We start from the raw sequence: 14,218 nt of genomic DNA on the forward strand, positions 1-14,218 counted from the left end.
ATAGTGTGGGCTATCGGTTTTTAATAATAAACTCTAATGCTCCTGATATGGCTGTTGGGACGGTCATGGAGTCTAGAGATGCCACGTTCTTTGAGAATGAATTTCCTATGAAAATAGGTGCACCTTGCGTGTCTAGTCATGACTCTGTTCCTGAATCTCATGATTCAAATATACACGCTGATGACAACACCCATGAGCTTGAGCAAAATTCTGAGGAGGCTGATAATACTGTCACTCGAAGAAGTAAGAGGCAAAGAGTTGCTAAATCCTTTGGAGAAGACTTTATTATATACCTCATGGATGACATTCCCACGACCATTTCTGAGGCATATTCCTCTCTTGATTCTGATATGTGGAAAGAGGCAGTGCAAAGTGAGATGGACTCTATTATGTCCAATGGGACGTGGGAAGTGGTTGACCGTCCATTTGGCTGCAAGCCTGTGGGCTGCAAATGGGTGTTTAAAAAGAAGCTGAGGCCTGATGGTACAATTAAGAAGTACAAGGCAAGGCTTGTTGCTAAAGGCTATACCCAGAAGGAAGGTGAAGATTATTTTGACACTTACTCACTTGTTGCTCTACTGATGACCATTCGTATGTTGCTATCCCTGGCTGCCTCACATGGTTTTCTCATTCATCAGATGGATGTTAAGACAGCTTTCCTAAATGGAGAGCTTGAGGAAGAGATCTACATGGATCAGCCCGATGGGTTCATTGCAAATGGTCAGGAGGGTAAGGTTTGTAAGTTATTGAAGTCCTTGTATGGCCTAAAGCAAGCTCCAAAGCAGTGGCATGAGAAGTTTGACAAAACTTTAACATGAGCCGGCTTTGCTGTGAACGAAGTTGATAAATGTGTATACTATCGGTTTGGTGGTGGTGATGGTGTGATACTGTGCTTATATGTGGATGATATATTAATATTTGGAAACAATTTAAATGTGATCAAAGAAGTAAAAGAATTTTTGTCAAACAATTTTGAGATGAAAGACTTGGGTGAGGCTGATGTCCTTCTTAACATTAAGCTTTCACGGGAGGAAGGAAATGGTGGGGTAACTCTTATGCAGTCCCACTATGTGGAAAAGGTCTTGAACCGATTTGGGTACAATGAGTGTACGCCTACTCCTACCCCGTATGATCCAAGTGTTTATTTGAGAAAGAATCACAGAATTGCAACAGACCAATTGAGATATTCACAGATAATTGGCTCTCTCATGTACCTAGCTAGCGCAACTAGGCCTGATATCTCATTTGCTATGAGCAAATTGAGCCGGTTTGTGTCAAATCCGGGAGATACTCACTAGAACGTTCTTGAAAGAGTGTTGCGCTACTTGAAAGGGACAATGAGTTATGGCATTTACTTTTCCGGGTACCCAAGGGTACTAGAGGGTTATTGTGATGCTAATTGGATTTTTGATGCAAATCAGCTTTATGCCACGAGTGGATATGTGTTCCAATTTGGAGGTGGTGCTGTTTCTTGGAAGTCTTGCAAGCAGACTATCTTAACGAAGTCTACAATGGAAGCAGAACTGACCGCATTGGATACTGCTAGTGCTGAGGCTGAGTGGCTTCAAGATCTCCTGATGGACTTGCCGATTGTTGAGAAACCAATCCCGGCAGTTTCTATGAACAGTGATAACCAAACTGTGATTACAAAGGTAAACAGTTTTAAGGATAACATGGAGTCCACAAAGCATGTGAAACGGCGTTTGAAGACTGTCAGAAAATTGAGAAACTCTAGAGTAATTGGTTTAGACTATGTCCATACATCAAACAATCAGATCAATTCACTAAGGGTCTGTCATGAAATGTGATAGAAGGCGCGTCGAGGGAGCTGGGTTTGAGACCCACGTAGAGCCAGCAACAGTAGTAACCTGTCCTATGTGATCGGAGATCCCGTGAATTAGGATGGTGAAACAAGCTGTTGACTGACTGAGGGAGAGACCCCTTAGACTATAACTCAGCTCGTTGGAGATGCACCGTCTCTCCAGTACTATAAGGCAGGTTGATTAGCTTCTTAATGTGATCCAAGCGGCTTTGTATAGCGGGGATGTTATCCTACAGGACATCCTATAAGGAATACACCTATATGAGCTCGATTGCTAGTCACAATCTATGAGATGTGGGTAATCTCTAGATGCTCATGAAAAGGCCCCGAAGTGTGACTTATATGCTTCAAACAGAGGGAAGGCACTTGGCAGCCTAGTATCAGTTAAGAGGCTTTGTGAAACTCATCTCACACAAAACTGTCAATTCAAGGTTCTGTCCATTGTTCAGTTGTGGCTGAGTGTAGCTAGTCTTCTAGATGGATGTTCAACTTAACAGTCTCCATCGAAACACTGGTATATAAAAGGAATGTGGTATTTGAGAACTTCAAATTGTGTACCCTAGAGTTTGGTGGGGATTGTTGGATATTATGGGCCTAGCCCATTAATTTAATAATATCTATTAAACTATATGGTCCTTACGTGTGCATTAATTTATTTTGTACCGTATGGAATTTAACCGAGAGACAATGTGGCGTGGCGTGGCGTAGCGAGGCAGGCAGGCAGCGGGCGAGCGGACGGGCGGGCGGGCGAGGCCTTTAATTTTGCATCTCATTTCTTCATGGTTTTGATTGAGAGGAGTTTCTGGTAACTCCCATAACTCCTGCCTTTATGGTTTTGATTGAGAGGAGTTTCTGGTAACTCCCATTACTCCTGCCCGTTTCCGTCTCCACCATCGCAAAGAGTCGCGACTTTTCTGTTCCGCGCCTGGCCTTCCTCCTTCTGCTTGCCTATAAAAGAACTCGCACCCTCTCGGTTCTCCTCCAAGGAAAAACCACATCCAGTTGCGCAAGTCCTTTCCGTTCCATCTCCGGCGAGCACCAGTGATGAAAGAGTAGGCCTCCGGAACGCGTCTCCGTCGTGCGCTTCATCTGCTCGGGTGAGGACGGGCGATTACGTTTTTGGAGAGTGGTGTTGGCGACACGACTACTCGCTGGTGATTCTGCGGCGGCGACTACACGACAACCTTCTCTGCATTGCACCGATTGGGACGACTACAACGACAAAGCACCACCATGGCTTTTCCTGGTGCGAGCGGTTCTGCCGCAGGGTATAATCTCCTTCATCCTATTATTAATTTCACTATTAATATCATGATGTTCCTAGGTAGCATTTTGCTATTATCCTGCATATTTTGCTTGGATGATCATGTAATAATCTTTTACTGGTACCATATATTTCTGTACTCATCTTTGTTTCGGTTATTGAGGATACATTGCTCACATCTATGATGATTCACATAAATAAAATGATATTAGTTGTATGTTCTGTCTTCTTAATTTGCTTCTGCAAATTGATAGTCATCCTTTTAATATTTGTCATGAATTATTTTTCTCAAATAATTCATGTCGTAATTATCCCTTTTATTGCGTCATTTTTATGGATTAAAATAAATATGAAAATGTCTTATATTTCAACAAAGAATGTCCTACTCTACTCCTCTCATCCTCACAGTGTGGGCATCTATCAGCTGGCAAACCCGTGTCAGAGAGATACCTTGATTGCCACAATTCCTCACATGGTGGGAAATAGGGTGTTGAGTTTTGTCAAACATGATGAGGCCCCAATGAATGCTAGGCGATCCCCATTCACTAGAACTTGTTGGTAGCTACCTGCTTGATCTCAAAGATACCAACATCATGAAACAAGTCTGTGGTGTCATGGGTCAGCTGCTTTTCTGCAATTCAGAGGGTCATTCTCTTGCTAGGGCCCTGGTTAAAGTAATGATTGATAACCCGCTAGAGGTCCCTCGTAGTTTAGTTATCAAGCACGGGAAAGAATTGGGTGGGGTTGGAAAATCTTGGACTGTCCCGGTCTATATGTTCAACTCTGAGTAGGTTGATATTGGGCCTACTAATGAAGAGGATCCCCCAGCCAACAATGGGAATCCTCATCCATTTGAGGGTCCAGTAGTGCCAGGCAGTGGCGGAGCCAGAAACAAAGCATAGGAGGGGCCAATTTGCCAATTAAACCCATAAGTACATAGATAGTGGAGAAATTAGTCTTACTAGTTACTATTTATACAATCAGGCCACACTAAACAAAATACAGTTGACTGTGTGGTCTATTTTTTTTTCATGAAGACCATCACATATATACACACATCCCAAAATACATGTAACATATAGATAGAACTATCACTTGTCAAAAGTCCACTCTCCTTTTCTTTAAATATTGAAAATCAGAAATTATATCTTTGTAACTGTAGGCTCTTGCAATTTCACCTTCTATGTGTACTAGCATGTTGTTAGCAAGAAATTCAGCTTCCATTGAGTTGCAAAAGAAAAATCATTCAATTTGGGGATTGCTGGTTTAGGTCTAATCATCTAAAATTCTCTAAAAAAATTAACAGAAGATCTCAACTGAGTACGCACTCAATCAGCCACTTATATAGTATATATATTAATATATATTCTATCCATTTTAATCTAGAAGCAAAGAAAAAAGAAAGAAGAAGAATCAATGAGAAATCAAATGTACCTATATATTCTATCCATTTTAATCTAGAAGCAAAGAAAAAAGAAAGAAGAAGAATCAATGAGAAATCAAATGTACCTATAGCCTGTACGCACAGGCACAGAGAAGAATCGGAGGAGAAGGCGCCTGCTCGTCAGCTGGCCGTCGTCGAGCCATCCAGGACTCCAGGGCCCGCCGGCCGCCGGCCGCCGACCGTCGGCTCGTCAATCACCACTAAGGGCCGCAGTGTTTGAGGTGTTGACTTGACTCGCAGATTTGCTTCAGCACCACCGGCCGCTTGTGCCTCGCCCTCGCCGAGTCGTCGAGACGTGGACACAACAAGTTGTGCGTGTGTTATACGATTTGGGCTAAACATCATATGGGCTCCTTCAAAAAAACGTGGAGGCAAGGGGGGGGGCAGGGCCCAGCATGGCCCCAACGTAGCTCCGCCAGTGGTGCCAGGTGAAGAGGTTCACATTGCAGAGCTTGCTGATCAAGTCATAGATGAGCTTGTTGCTGAGAATCAGAATCAAGATGACATGATTCAAGACCAAGGATCCGGGGTTCTTCAGGCTGACTCTGGTTCATCTGCTCCTTTGCTCCAAGCTGGTACAGGTGCTGACAAAATTGTGGAAATTGAACCATGGCAGAGTGTTCCCAACCAGAGCCAAGTTGCAGCAACCCTGTCTGCTGCGTCCATTTCCCCCACAGGCATTCAGTTGGAATCCTCAAGGGACATTGACCAGAAGGTTGCTATCTACAATTTTCTTGTTGTAGGGTTAAGGCAAATGATCAACAACCAATTGCTAGTTGGTACCCCTCGTTTTGTTGGCAGCATTGACATTCTGAGCTCCCTAATCCAGATTGATTTAGCTGCGCTGGGCATCAGCTCTCTCAAGAGTCAAGATTGCCATCAACATGACTGATCAAGCTTCAGCACTTCCAATAGAAGGGAATTTAGACCCTCTGCAGATTGACCAAAGTCCTAGAAACCTTGAATTTATCCCAAATGAGCAGGCTCAACCAGTTGTCTTACCAACCAGAGCCACTACCGTTACCAAGGTCTACTACAGAAAGAAGTTCAAGAGCAAAACCAAGGAGCTGGAGGCCCAAGCTGAACCCAGGAATAATATCTTTCCTGTGATCCCTGAAAGCTACAAGCTATCTGATCCTCTGCCACCTCCTGATGGCTTCCTGGGCGCCGTAACTAGAGCAAAAAAGAAAAGAAGTATCACCCCGGTTTCCACTAAGATGCTTCGTAGAAGCTCAAGGCTCAAGACCAGACTGGACGGATTCAAACCTCAATCTCCCCCATCCACAAAGAAGATGGGCAACAAAGGCAGAACCAAAGGCAAAAAGGTGGCTCTAGCCTGTTCGTTTGAGCTTATCTGCCGAATTTGCTAGCCATTCAGCAGTATTTTTCTCTCATAACAAATCAGTAAAGGGTACTTTTCATTCATGACTTTTCAGACCTTGTTTACTAAGGATTAAAACAGTTTTATATACATCTGCACCTATATTGTTGACAAGAGTATCTTTTCTCTCCACCTCAAATGAACTAGGAGCCAATGAATAGGATTGGTTAACAATTTAGTTCGTCTCATTAGGGTTTATTAAGTTAATGTTCTAATCCTTGTCAGCCTGTTAAGAAAACAACCTTAGAAAACTTCGCTCACTATACCATAGTCTATCTTTAATGTCACCCTTTTCTCAAAAAAAAAAACTTTAGCATCACACTATGGGTCATTTTAAAAGTTGTTTCAATGACATACAGTCAGTCTTGTTTCACTGTAGCATGTTACATCATGGGTTTATATAAACAATGGGACTATTTGGTCCAGACGGTATGACGATAGCAATGCGCCGATGTGCCGCCACCGCCATCGAAGATAGAGACGAGAAGTCTGTCGAAGATGGATACGAGAAGTCTCGCCCTTGGTCACCTACACGTGAGAATTTTTTCAGTTATACGAGAAGTCTCTCCCTTGGTCACCGAGAAATCGTCTGCGCATGACTCCAGTCCAACCACTCGAACCGAAAGATTTCCACAAACTATGCACACCAAATTGGTGGGTCTTGTTCCTTTGTAGCATGTGGCATTATGGGTTTGTTCGTGTTCTCACAAACTATAAGGGTGTCCTCAACAGTTGAGTCAACTACTAGCTTGTATAAGCCATGTCATTACCACTTCATCATGTGAACCCCACATATAATGATATTTATTCTACATTCTTTCCTCTCTGTATTTGAGCAGGCCCACAGATTATCTTATTTTCTGAGCGAGATAGGTGTTGAGATAAGAGATAGTCTCTTCTCTTTTTCATCTTTTCTCTCTTCCACATAGGAAAAGTAATGACATAGATTGTTATGAGCTAGCTGAAGTGGTACTGTTCCCTAAGCACCAGATGTTGTATCAGGAAGACTCGACACCAGGCAAAACTAAGTCAAATGATGAAATGCTTTGGAGAGATTTCTCTTGTAGTGTTTCGAATAAGAAAATTACCGTGTCACCACAGTCCACATGCTTCACTAAACCGGCAAACATAGGATATCAACAAAGAGGTCATAAATCTTCCAAAAAAAATAATGAACGATGCACTGATATATGTACATTTTTAATTGTACAAACAGGATTAATTGATTCATGTATTATTTACACAGAAACACAGCTAGCATAGACACCAAGCAGTGAAGTACTCATCATGTACACGAACAGCCTGCTGAGACCTCAGGCAATGGATTTCTTATTAGCTGGCAAAATAATACATAACCACCCAATAAATGAAGGAACGACTGGAACGCTATACACTGACCTGTAACTCTGATGCATCATAAAATGCATCCAGTTTATCTCTTATTCTGTTTGATTTACATCCCCCTCGCTCAATCAGGGGGGTGGTATCACTCTGTTCTATAGACTATATTTCTCTTCACATAGGTGCAGGTCCAATATCAGAGCTTCTTTCTGCTGTTTATGTGCACTTCTACTGAGTATAATTCGATAATTAGTCCAAGTCTCCAAGACATGCTGATCTGCTGTCTGCAGGTGGCACATCAATCAGTCCTCGGAGTACTCGTAAATTGCACCAGTATGATTGAAGCCACACGATACATGGACGGCTCTTGCATTCTTGCCAAAGGGAACCATCATAGGTTCAAAATAGTCTACGTCATTTCCATGTCCCTGAAAGTAGCAAGGCAGTTTGACCATATGACTGGTGTCCTGTGGGGATTATGCATGCCGCACATCATCACCATCAAGTAGAAACAGTTGTAGTGGCAGAAAGCAACTCACTAGCTGTCCACCGGAAGAATGCCCCTCTTCAAAAAAAGTTCCATTGGCGCCTCCCCAACCCCATGTGTAAATGTCATCACCTGGATGTTATGAGGTGAGCACAGAGCGATAAAATATAACTGAAAAAATTATTTCGACAACTAAAATTTACCCAATACATAACACAGGCAATCTTGTCATCCATTTGGCTTAAAAAGCCAGACCAAAAGAAAAAAAAAAACCAACTTCACTTAATACTCTGCCCCAAAAGTCTTCCATCATCCATATTGGCACAGTTTGGGCCACTATCCAGAACTGTGCCAGAGCCTCTGTTTTTTAATAAATTTACAGTCCTTTTTATACCTAGAACTATGAGTTCACAAGATCCATATCAATTTTTAAAGATACACAGTTAACCTGATTCAACCTGCAAACGGCCTTTAGGACCTGTTTGGAAAGGGTGGATTGGGATCCAAATCTTTGGGATGCAGTTCAAATTTTGACCTAAATCCAAGAAATTTCTAGAACAGTTCCTTGCTTCCTATAACCCTCGGTATGTTTGTTAAAAGGTTATAAGGTACTCAACATGAGTTGGCACATTGTTAATCTGAACCTCAGACAGAAGTGTTAGATTATAGTAAACACAGAAGAATTCAACCCAAAAGTGTCCACTTCAAAGTATAGTCTAGTCTACTATTCTACCAGAGCTTTTAAAACAATCGTTTTGACCTATAAGATACCCTCAAAACAAACCATGTATGGAGCCCTTATTGAGAAAGCTGTTGTCAAGACTAAAAAAAAGGAGTTTATGTTTACTAGCATTTGCTACTAATTAGAACCAACATACTAGTGAAAAATAAGCATTATTATGATACCTGAAATTACAGCTGTGTGCTTCCAACCACAAGATACCTACAGAGGGAAAATGGTCAAGGACTCCATCTCCAACATGCATCAATACAAGAACTGTCTTTTAAGTGGTGCAATATATAACAAAAATGAAATAGGTGACCAGAAGCACAAACCTTAGATACAGGAAGTTTAAATAGCGAGCTTTTCAAAATTTCTGGAGAGCAAACCATATCTGTACCTCTGGTTAGAGATAATCATGTAAGAATACAAGTTCAACATTGGATGCACACTGATATAGGTAGGATACAAGATGATGTAGGCAAGTTCTTGAGTAAGTCATAGATGAAATACCCCAGACCAAGGCAGCCATTTTCATTTGAACCCCAAGAATACAGATCACCGCTATCTGTCAAAACATCAGCGTATACATTTCAAAATTATATGACAAGTTAACAGCTGAAAATTTTGATAATTCCACATTAACAAGATACAAAACAAAGACTGCATCAAACACCAATACCTGTTACAACACAAGTATGGTAACCTCCACAAGCAACTTCTTCTGAAAATGGAATCTCTTCAACAATATTTGGTCTGAATGCTTCATTTGATCTTCCAAATCCCTAAAAGATTTTGTTAAATCCAAAGAAATGAAGGGAGATAAAAAGTATTTTTGGTAAGGGAAATGAAAAAATAAATGCCAAGGTGGCCTGATTGGATACCACCTTCTCAGTCTTCTGCCCAAATATGAACAAAGTACCTTTTTCTGCAATTTTGACATAGGGAAATCATAAGATGGGTAATCATGATTTGCACAATTTGAATATTTCTTTTCTGTATGCTTACCATCAATGCAAGCTGAGTGCAACATTCCTGCAGCTATCTTTTTAATCTAGTCAATGCATATACAGATACAAAATAGAAGACAGTCAGTACATGACAATAAGAGATCGTTTTTTGATTAAGAGGCATGTTTTGTTTCAAGTCAATACCTTGATACCATCAAAGTTTTTGATCAATCTTGGAGTATATTCACTGCACAAGTGAAGACATAGTTGCCGATTTGTTATCTTTCAAACAATTTAACACCATATAGTACAAACATATCCATAATTGTCAGACCTATTTTACCGCAAGATATCCAACAGAAGCCTTCCAAGTTTTGAACTTCTATATCTATATGTCATCAGGCATTTTACTCAAAACTCACACTACAATACTACATAATCTAGCAACCTTGTCCAATTTAAGGAAAGCACAAACAATACCCATATATGCCACACCGATTCATTTGCCACAAGCTTTAACTGCTTAAGATACTTAGAAGGCCCATTCGCCCTTAAAATCATGCACATAGCTCTCTTGTGTACTTAGGCACGCCAGCTTGCAGTAGAAAAATTCTCATCTCTTATGATTAAGGATTTTCATGACATAGGGTACATACACAATTAAGTTCCAGCACAAGTTTTTTTACAGAATAAGTTTTTACGAAATATATATTACCATACCTTGTGGTCAGAGAAAATCCCAGGATGCTAGATTGACGGCCATGTCCGAGCCTACCAGAACCAGCAGCTCCCCAACTCAAGACTTCACCTTCCTCTGGAGAAGTAAATGATAGGAGAGGCTCAGACTCTGGAAGGTAGAAATATTTAAATAAAACTGCTAAAAAGCACCAATTTCTTAGTCACCTGTAACAGCAATTGAATGCTCTGATCCCAGAGCAACCATTTTTATTCTGAAGTCAGTCAAACAATCAACCTTTGTTGGGGTAGAAACAACTTTACCTGCCCCTAAAGCAAGTAAAAAGAAAAACTCCATCTCAGAAATAAAACTGCCAAAAGGATAATTGATGGAAATTTTTTCCCTAGCATGATCTACCATAGTCCCTAGCAAAATCTTAGGAGAAACATGATTATGCTGCATAAAAAATAATATAAAGGCATGTATGGCGAGTTGAAACAGTAGTCAAGTAATACCTAAGGGCTTTGAAGCTATCTATTAAGATTTCCAAACCTCACACAGAGATTTTATTTTTTGTGGGATCAAGCACTCATCAGTGTCAATAAGTTGATGTTGATAGCGTCAGAGTATAGATACCAGAACACTCAGTTATGGATATGACGAATAGGTGGCAATTAGGGATGAAAACTGTACGGATATTTTCCGACCGTATTCGAGACCAAATTCGTTTAGAAGGGTTTAGATCTGTCCGTATTCGAGTCCGAATATTCAACATCCGATTCCGTATCCGTATTCGAATACTTAAATCGTATATTTATGATGTCGACATCCAATCCTATCTTATCCGACATAGTTGCCATTATCCGTATTCGAATCTGAATTCGACCAGAAATATGAAAACAAATATGATATCAGTGATATCCGTTCGTATCCGATCCGTTTTCATCCCTAGGTGGCATTAAGGAAGTAAAGAATGGATATGACACTATTACCTTTACCAAGGCCAAGCTGGCCACCTGAGTTTCTGCCCCAAACAAAGAGCTTACCATCCGCTGTTCAAGAATGTCAAAACACAAAATTTTAGTGGAGATTGGTAATACAATTATTATAAAGCACATATGTGCAGCAGAAATCAATCTGATAAAGAAATAGAAGAGATGGTAAATGGTAATCACATTTCTTTTCTGTTATACTTATCCAGGTACCAGTAAAACATTATTATGGTGTAATGTGTTGTATGCTGCAGTGCAGCATTCAGTGACAATAACCTTAAAAAAATCAATAAGTTTACAGAGCATATGACAGCTCAATTAGCAAATGAGCAATAGCATATTTCAATTAAGGTGTGATCGCACTTAGGCCTAAGGAGAGTGTATTTTGGTTTATCAAATCCACTGTCAAGATCTAGTAGAGTAACTGGGACCATAATAAAAAAATAATGAATGTATTACAGCAGCATGAACACATGTAGCTTCCCATGCGATGAATGGCAATATGCTTGAAATCATGAACACTCAGCACTAGATCAATACTGAAACAACCAGAAAGGCCAAAAATGTTTATTTCCTCATCCTATGCTTGTGTGTTTAGGCCCACACAAACAAGAAGCAAGGAAGCACCAACTTCTACACCCAAGAGCTTGAACTATCTCCTGCTCCATTAAAAATATATAGTAACATAGAAGATGGCACCCTCCCTTCCATCTGCTATTTTCAGTTAATAGCTTCACCTTATTATGATGAATAAAACCAGGCACCTAACAGAATCTTAATTATTTTCTTTACCGGTAACTGCACAAGAATGATGATTGCCAGCTGAAACTTCTACAACTCTCTCGTGAAATCCAGAAACTTCAACAGGCTCCTGCATGAAAAGGAAAAAATAAATTATATACTGTAGACAAAGGAAGGACACAGTATGTGGAATAATCAGATTCACAGGGTTCGTAGATTATATAGAAAAAACATCAAATTCATTCAAAGCACAGATAGGAAAACCAAAGCTAATTGAAGTTATACTTATACAGAAATAACATGTCAATAAATGTTGTGAATGACCAGTAATACCTGCTTTGCTTCTTAAGCCTGACGTATCTAGCGACTGATGTAAATGACTAAACCTGATTCTGAAAAGTGCCAGTAAAATAATATGGTCTACTTCCAAGGGTATCCGTGTCCTCAAGGTAATACAAAATATACTTTTTACTGAAATGCATGATTAGTCATATGGTAAATAGGAAACACGATTGCTCCCATTTGTCTCCCAGTTAAATGTTAATACTTAGCCAAGGTTTTTCTTCCCTCAGCTAGGAGTATCCATGCCAAAGTTCTGCTAATAGACAATGTGGAAGCAAACATACGAAATAAGATGGGCAAGAATCAGTACCAGCGTATGTGTAACCGAGGATCCTACCCCGAGCTGCCCAAAGTCGTTCAGCCCTGTAGCAAACACTCGCCCACTCTCTGCATAAAAACAGAAAGGAAAACCTCTGCCGCATTAAACACCACAATTCAAACAGAAAAAAAAATGCTGATTGTTCACTTGCTTATGCTAATTTATTGGCCGGAAGAGCAGGGCAATGTGACACTGTGTATTAGTATAACTACGATCACTCCAACTCAGAGCATATGGTCAAAATCAGCTCATTACATATCTAGCAATGTTAGTATGGTAGGTAAAAATAAAATCATTTAACTGCGTGAACCAAGACAAGGAATCAGCTCTAGCATGATCTCTGCTCTCGTATTACCAGACAAGGTAGATGGTGATGTTAAGTGAATGAAGATGAAAAAGGTGGGGAAGGAAAGGCGGGGGGCATACATACGGGTCAGAAAGAGGGTGTGCGCGCCGCCGCAGGCGAGGGAGGCGGGCGGGTCGGCGGCGCGGGCGAGGAAGAAGGGGCAGACCGTGGGGCTCCAGCGCGACTCCAGCACGCCCAGCCCCAGCCGCCCGTAGTCCCCGTTCCCCCACAGCGCCGCCACCCGCTGCCGCCGCGGCGCCGCCTTGGAGGCGGCTGCGTCCGAAGAGAACCACCGCAGCAGCGGCGGACACCGCCTCGTCGCTCGCCACATCGCGCTCGGCGCGGAGCGGAGAGACGAAGGAAGGTGGAGCTCGCGGCGACGGCGAGCCCACGTCGGCGACACAGGACCCAAGACAGCGTTCGCTGGCAGGCGTAGAGAGAGAGAGAGAGGAATATTGGGATGGCCTGATGGGCTACAATGGGCCGTAAACGTTAGGATGCAAAGATCCCCGCGGTTTGGTGGATATTGGGCTTACAATGTTTTTTTTTTTGGTTTTGCCTTGCCCATGTATACATGGGCGGAGCCAAGGCCCGGCCACCCTGGGCCAGTGGCCGGGCTCCTCCGTCGGCTGCTGCAGACACAAATATTTAGTCATAGCTTAAAACAAAAAATAAAAAATAAAGCTCAGATCCTACTAAAAAACAAAAGCTACTTCAAATAAAACTAAAAAAGAAGCTACATATAGAGATGAGGTAGGGAGCAGACGTGCTAAAGACTCAGTGATTATTTTAGTTTAAAATTTAAAACTTGGTTGTCTAATTTTGCTTGTATATTATATAGTTATTATGTCTCCTATTTTACATAGCTTTGTTAGACACTAACAATGCAACATTAAAAACCGTAGATAAATCTTGGAATATATTTTCATAATATTTATTTGGTAATCTAAATATTGCTAATATTTTGTATAAAGCTAGCTAAATTTAAGAAAGTTTGGCCAACATGCATGTCGTAGCGTCTTTCTTTTCGTGATGGAGGAAGTATTTCTATTAGATAGTTTTTGCACAATATCTTTTTCCAATAATATATCTTTTATCTTACTCGTCTATTTATCACATCTTTTCATGTTTTAGTTCACATGTAGACATTGTTTTTATTTAAAAATAATTTTATTATTTTTTAATTGCAGTGTCACATCATTTTTTTAATTAATTGATATCCTAATTGACGAACATAGAACCATGTGTTTTGTACGTTGGGAGTGACCTTACTACTAGCATGGTGTTTTATCTCGCTCAGGCTCTATGAAATTCCTGGCTCCGCCACTGCATATATATATATATATATATATATATATATATATGGATGAGGTTTTCGCTCAGAAAAAATTG

The 14,218-nt window shown here is 40.9% G+C and overlaps 1 protein-coding gene across 3 annotated transcripts; it reads right to left on the bottom strand.

The window, feature by feature from the left end:
* Nucleotides 7,084-13,258, bottom strand: LOC8066052 (ultraviolet-B receptor UVR8). Of its 3 annotated transcripts, none has more exons than XM_021461807.1 (15): nt 12,911-13,258; nt 12,472-12,548; nt 11,871-11,949; nt 11,079-11,138; nt 10,314-10,409; nt 10,131-10,224; nt 9,615-9,657; nt 9,469-9,514; nt 9,348-9,388; nt 9,143-9,245; nt 8,930-9,028; nt 8,796-8,854; nt 8,646-8,682; nt 7,792-7,871; nt 7,084-7,680 (listed from the first exon to the last, which is right to left on the bottom strand). In XM_021461807.1, exons 1-15 carry the CDS (start codon nt 13,155-13,157, stop codon nt 7,555-7,557), a joined length of 1,287 nt encoding a protein of 428 aa, XP_021317482.1. In that variant the 5' UTR covers nt 13,158-13,258; the 3' UTR covers nt 7,084-7,554. The 3 variants fall into 3 exon arrangements, with proteins under 3 accessions (XP_021317482.1, XP_021317481.1, XP_002450904.1); XM_021461806.1 differs by having other exon boundaries at nt 10,314-10,415; nt 12,911-13,256; XM_002450859.2 differs by having other exon boundaries at nt 8,796-8,862; nt 8,974-9,028; nt 10,314-10,415; nt 12,911-13,255.

This window comes from Sorghum bicolor, chromosome 5 (assembly GCF_000003195.3).
Source record: "Sorghum bicolor cultivar BTx623 chromosome 5, Sorghum_bicolor_NCBIv3, whole genome shotgun sequence".
In the NCBI taxonomy this organism is placed as follows: domain Eukaryota; kingdom Viridiplantae; phylum Streptophyta; class Magnoliopsida; order Poales; family Poaceae; genus Sorghum; species Sorghum bicolor.

Bases quoted from the DNA above. Each gene is read 5' to 3' on its own strand.
- LOC8066052 (XM_021461806.1), bottom strand. From the start codon at position 13,157: ATGTGGCGAGCGACGAGGCGGTGTCCGCCGCTGCTGCGGTGGTTCTCT. The intron at 8,855-8,929 runs GTATCCTACCTA...CCAGAGGTACAG, and splicing joins GAACTTGCCTACATCATCTT to ATATGGTTTGCTCTCCAGAA. The intron at 8,683-8,795 runs GTTTGTGCTTCT...TTCCCTCTGTAG, and splicing joins TTAAACTTCCTGTATCTAAG to GTATCTTGTGGTTGGAAGCA.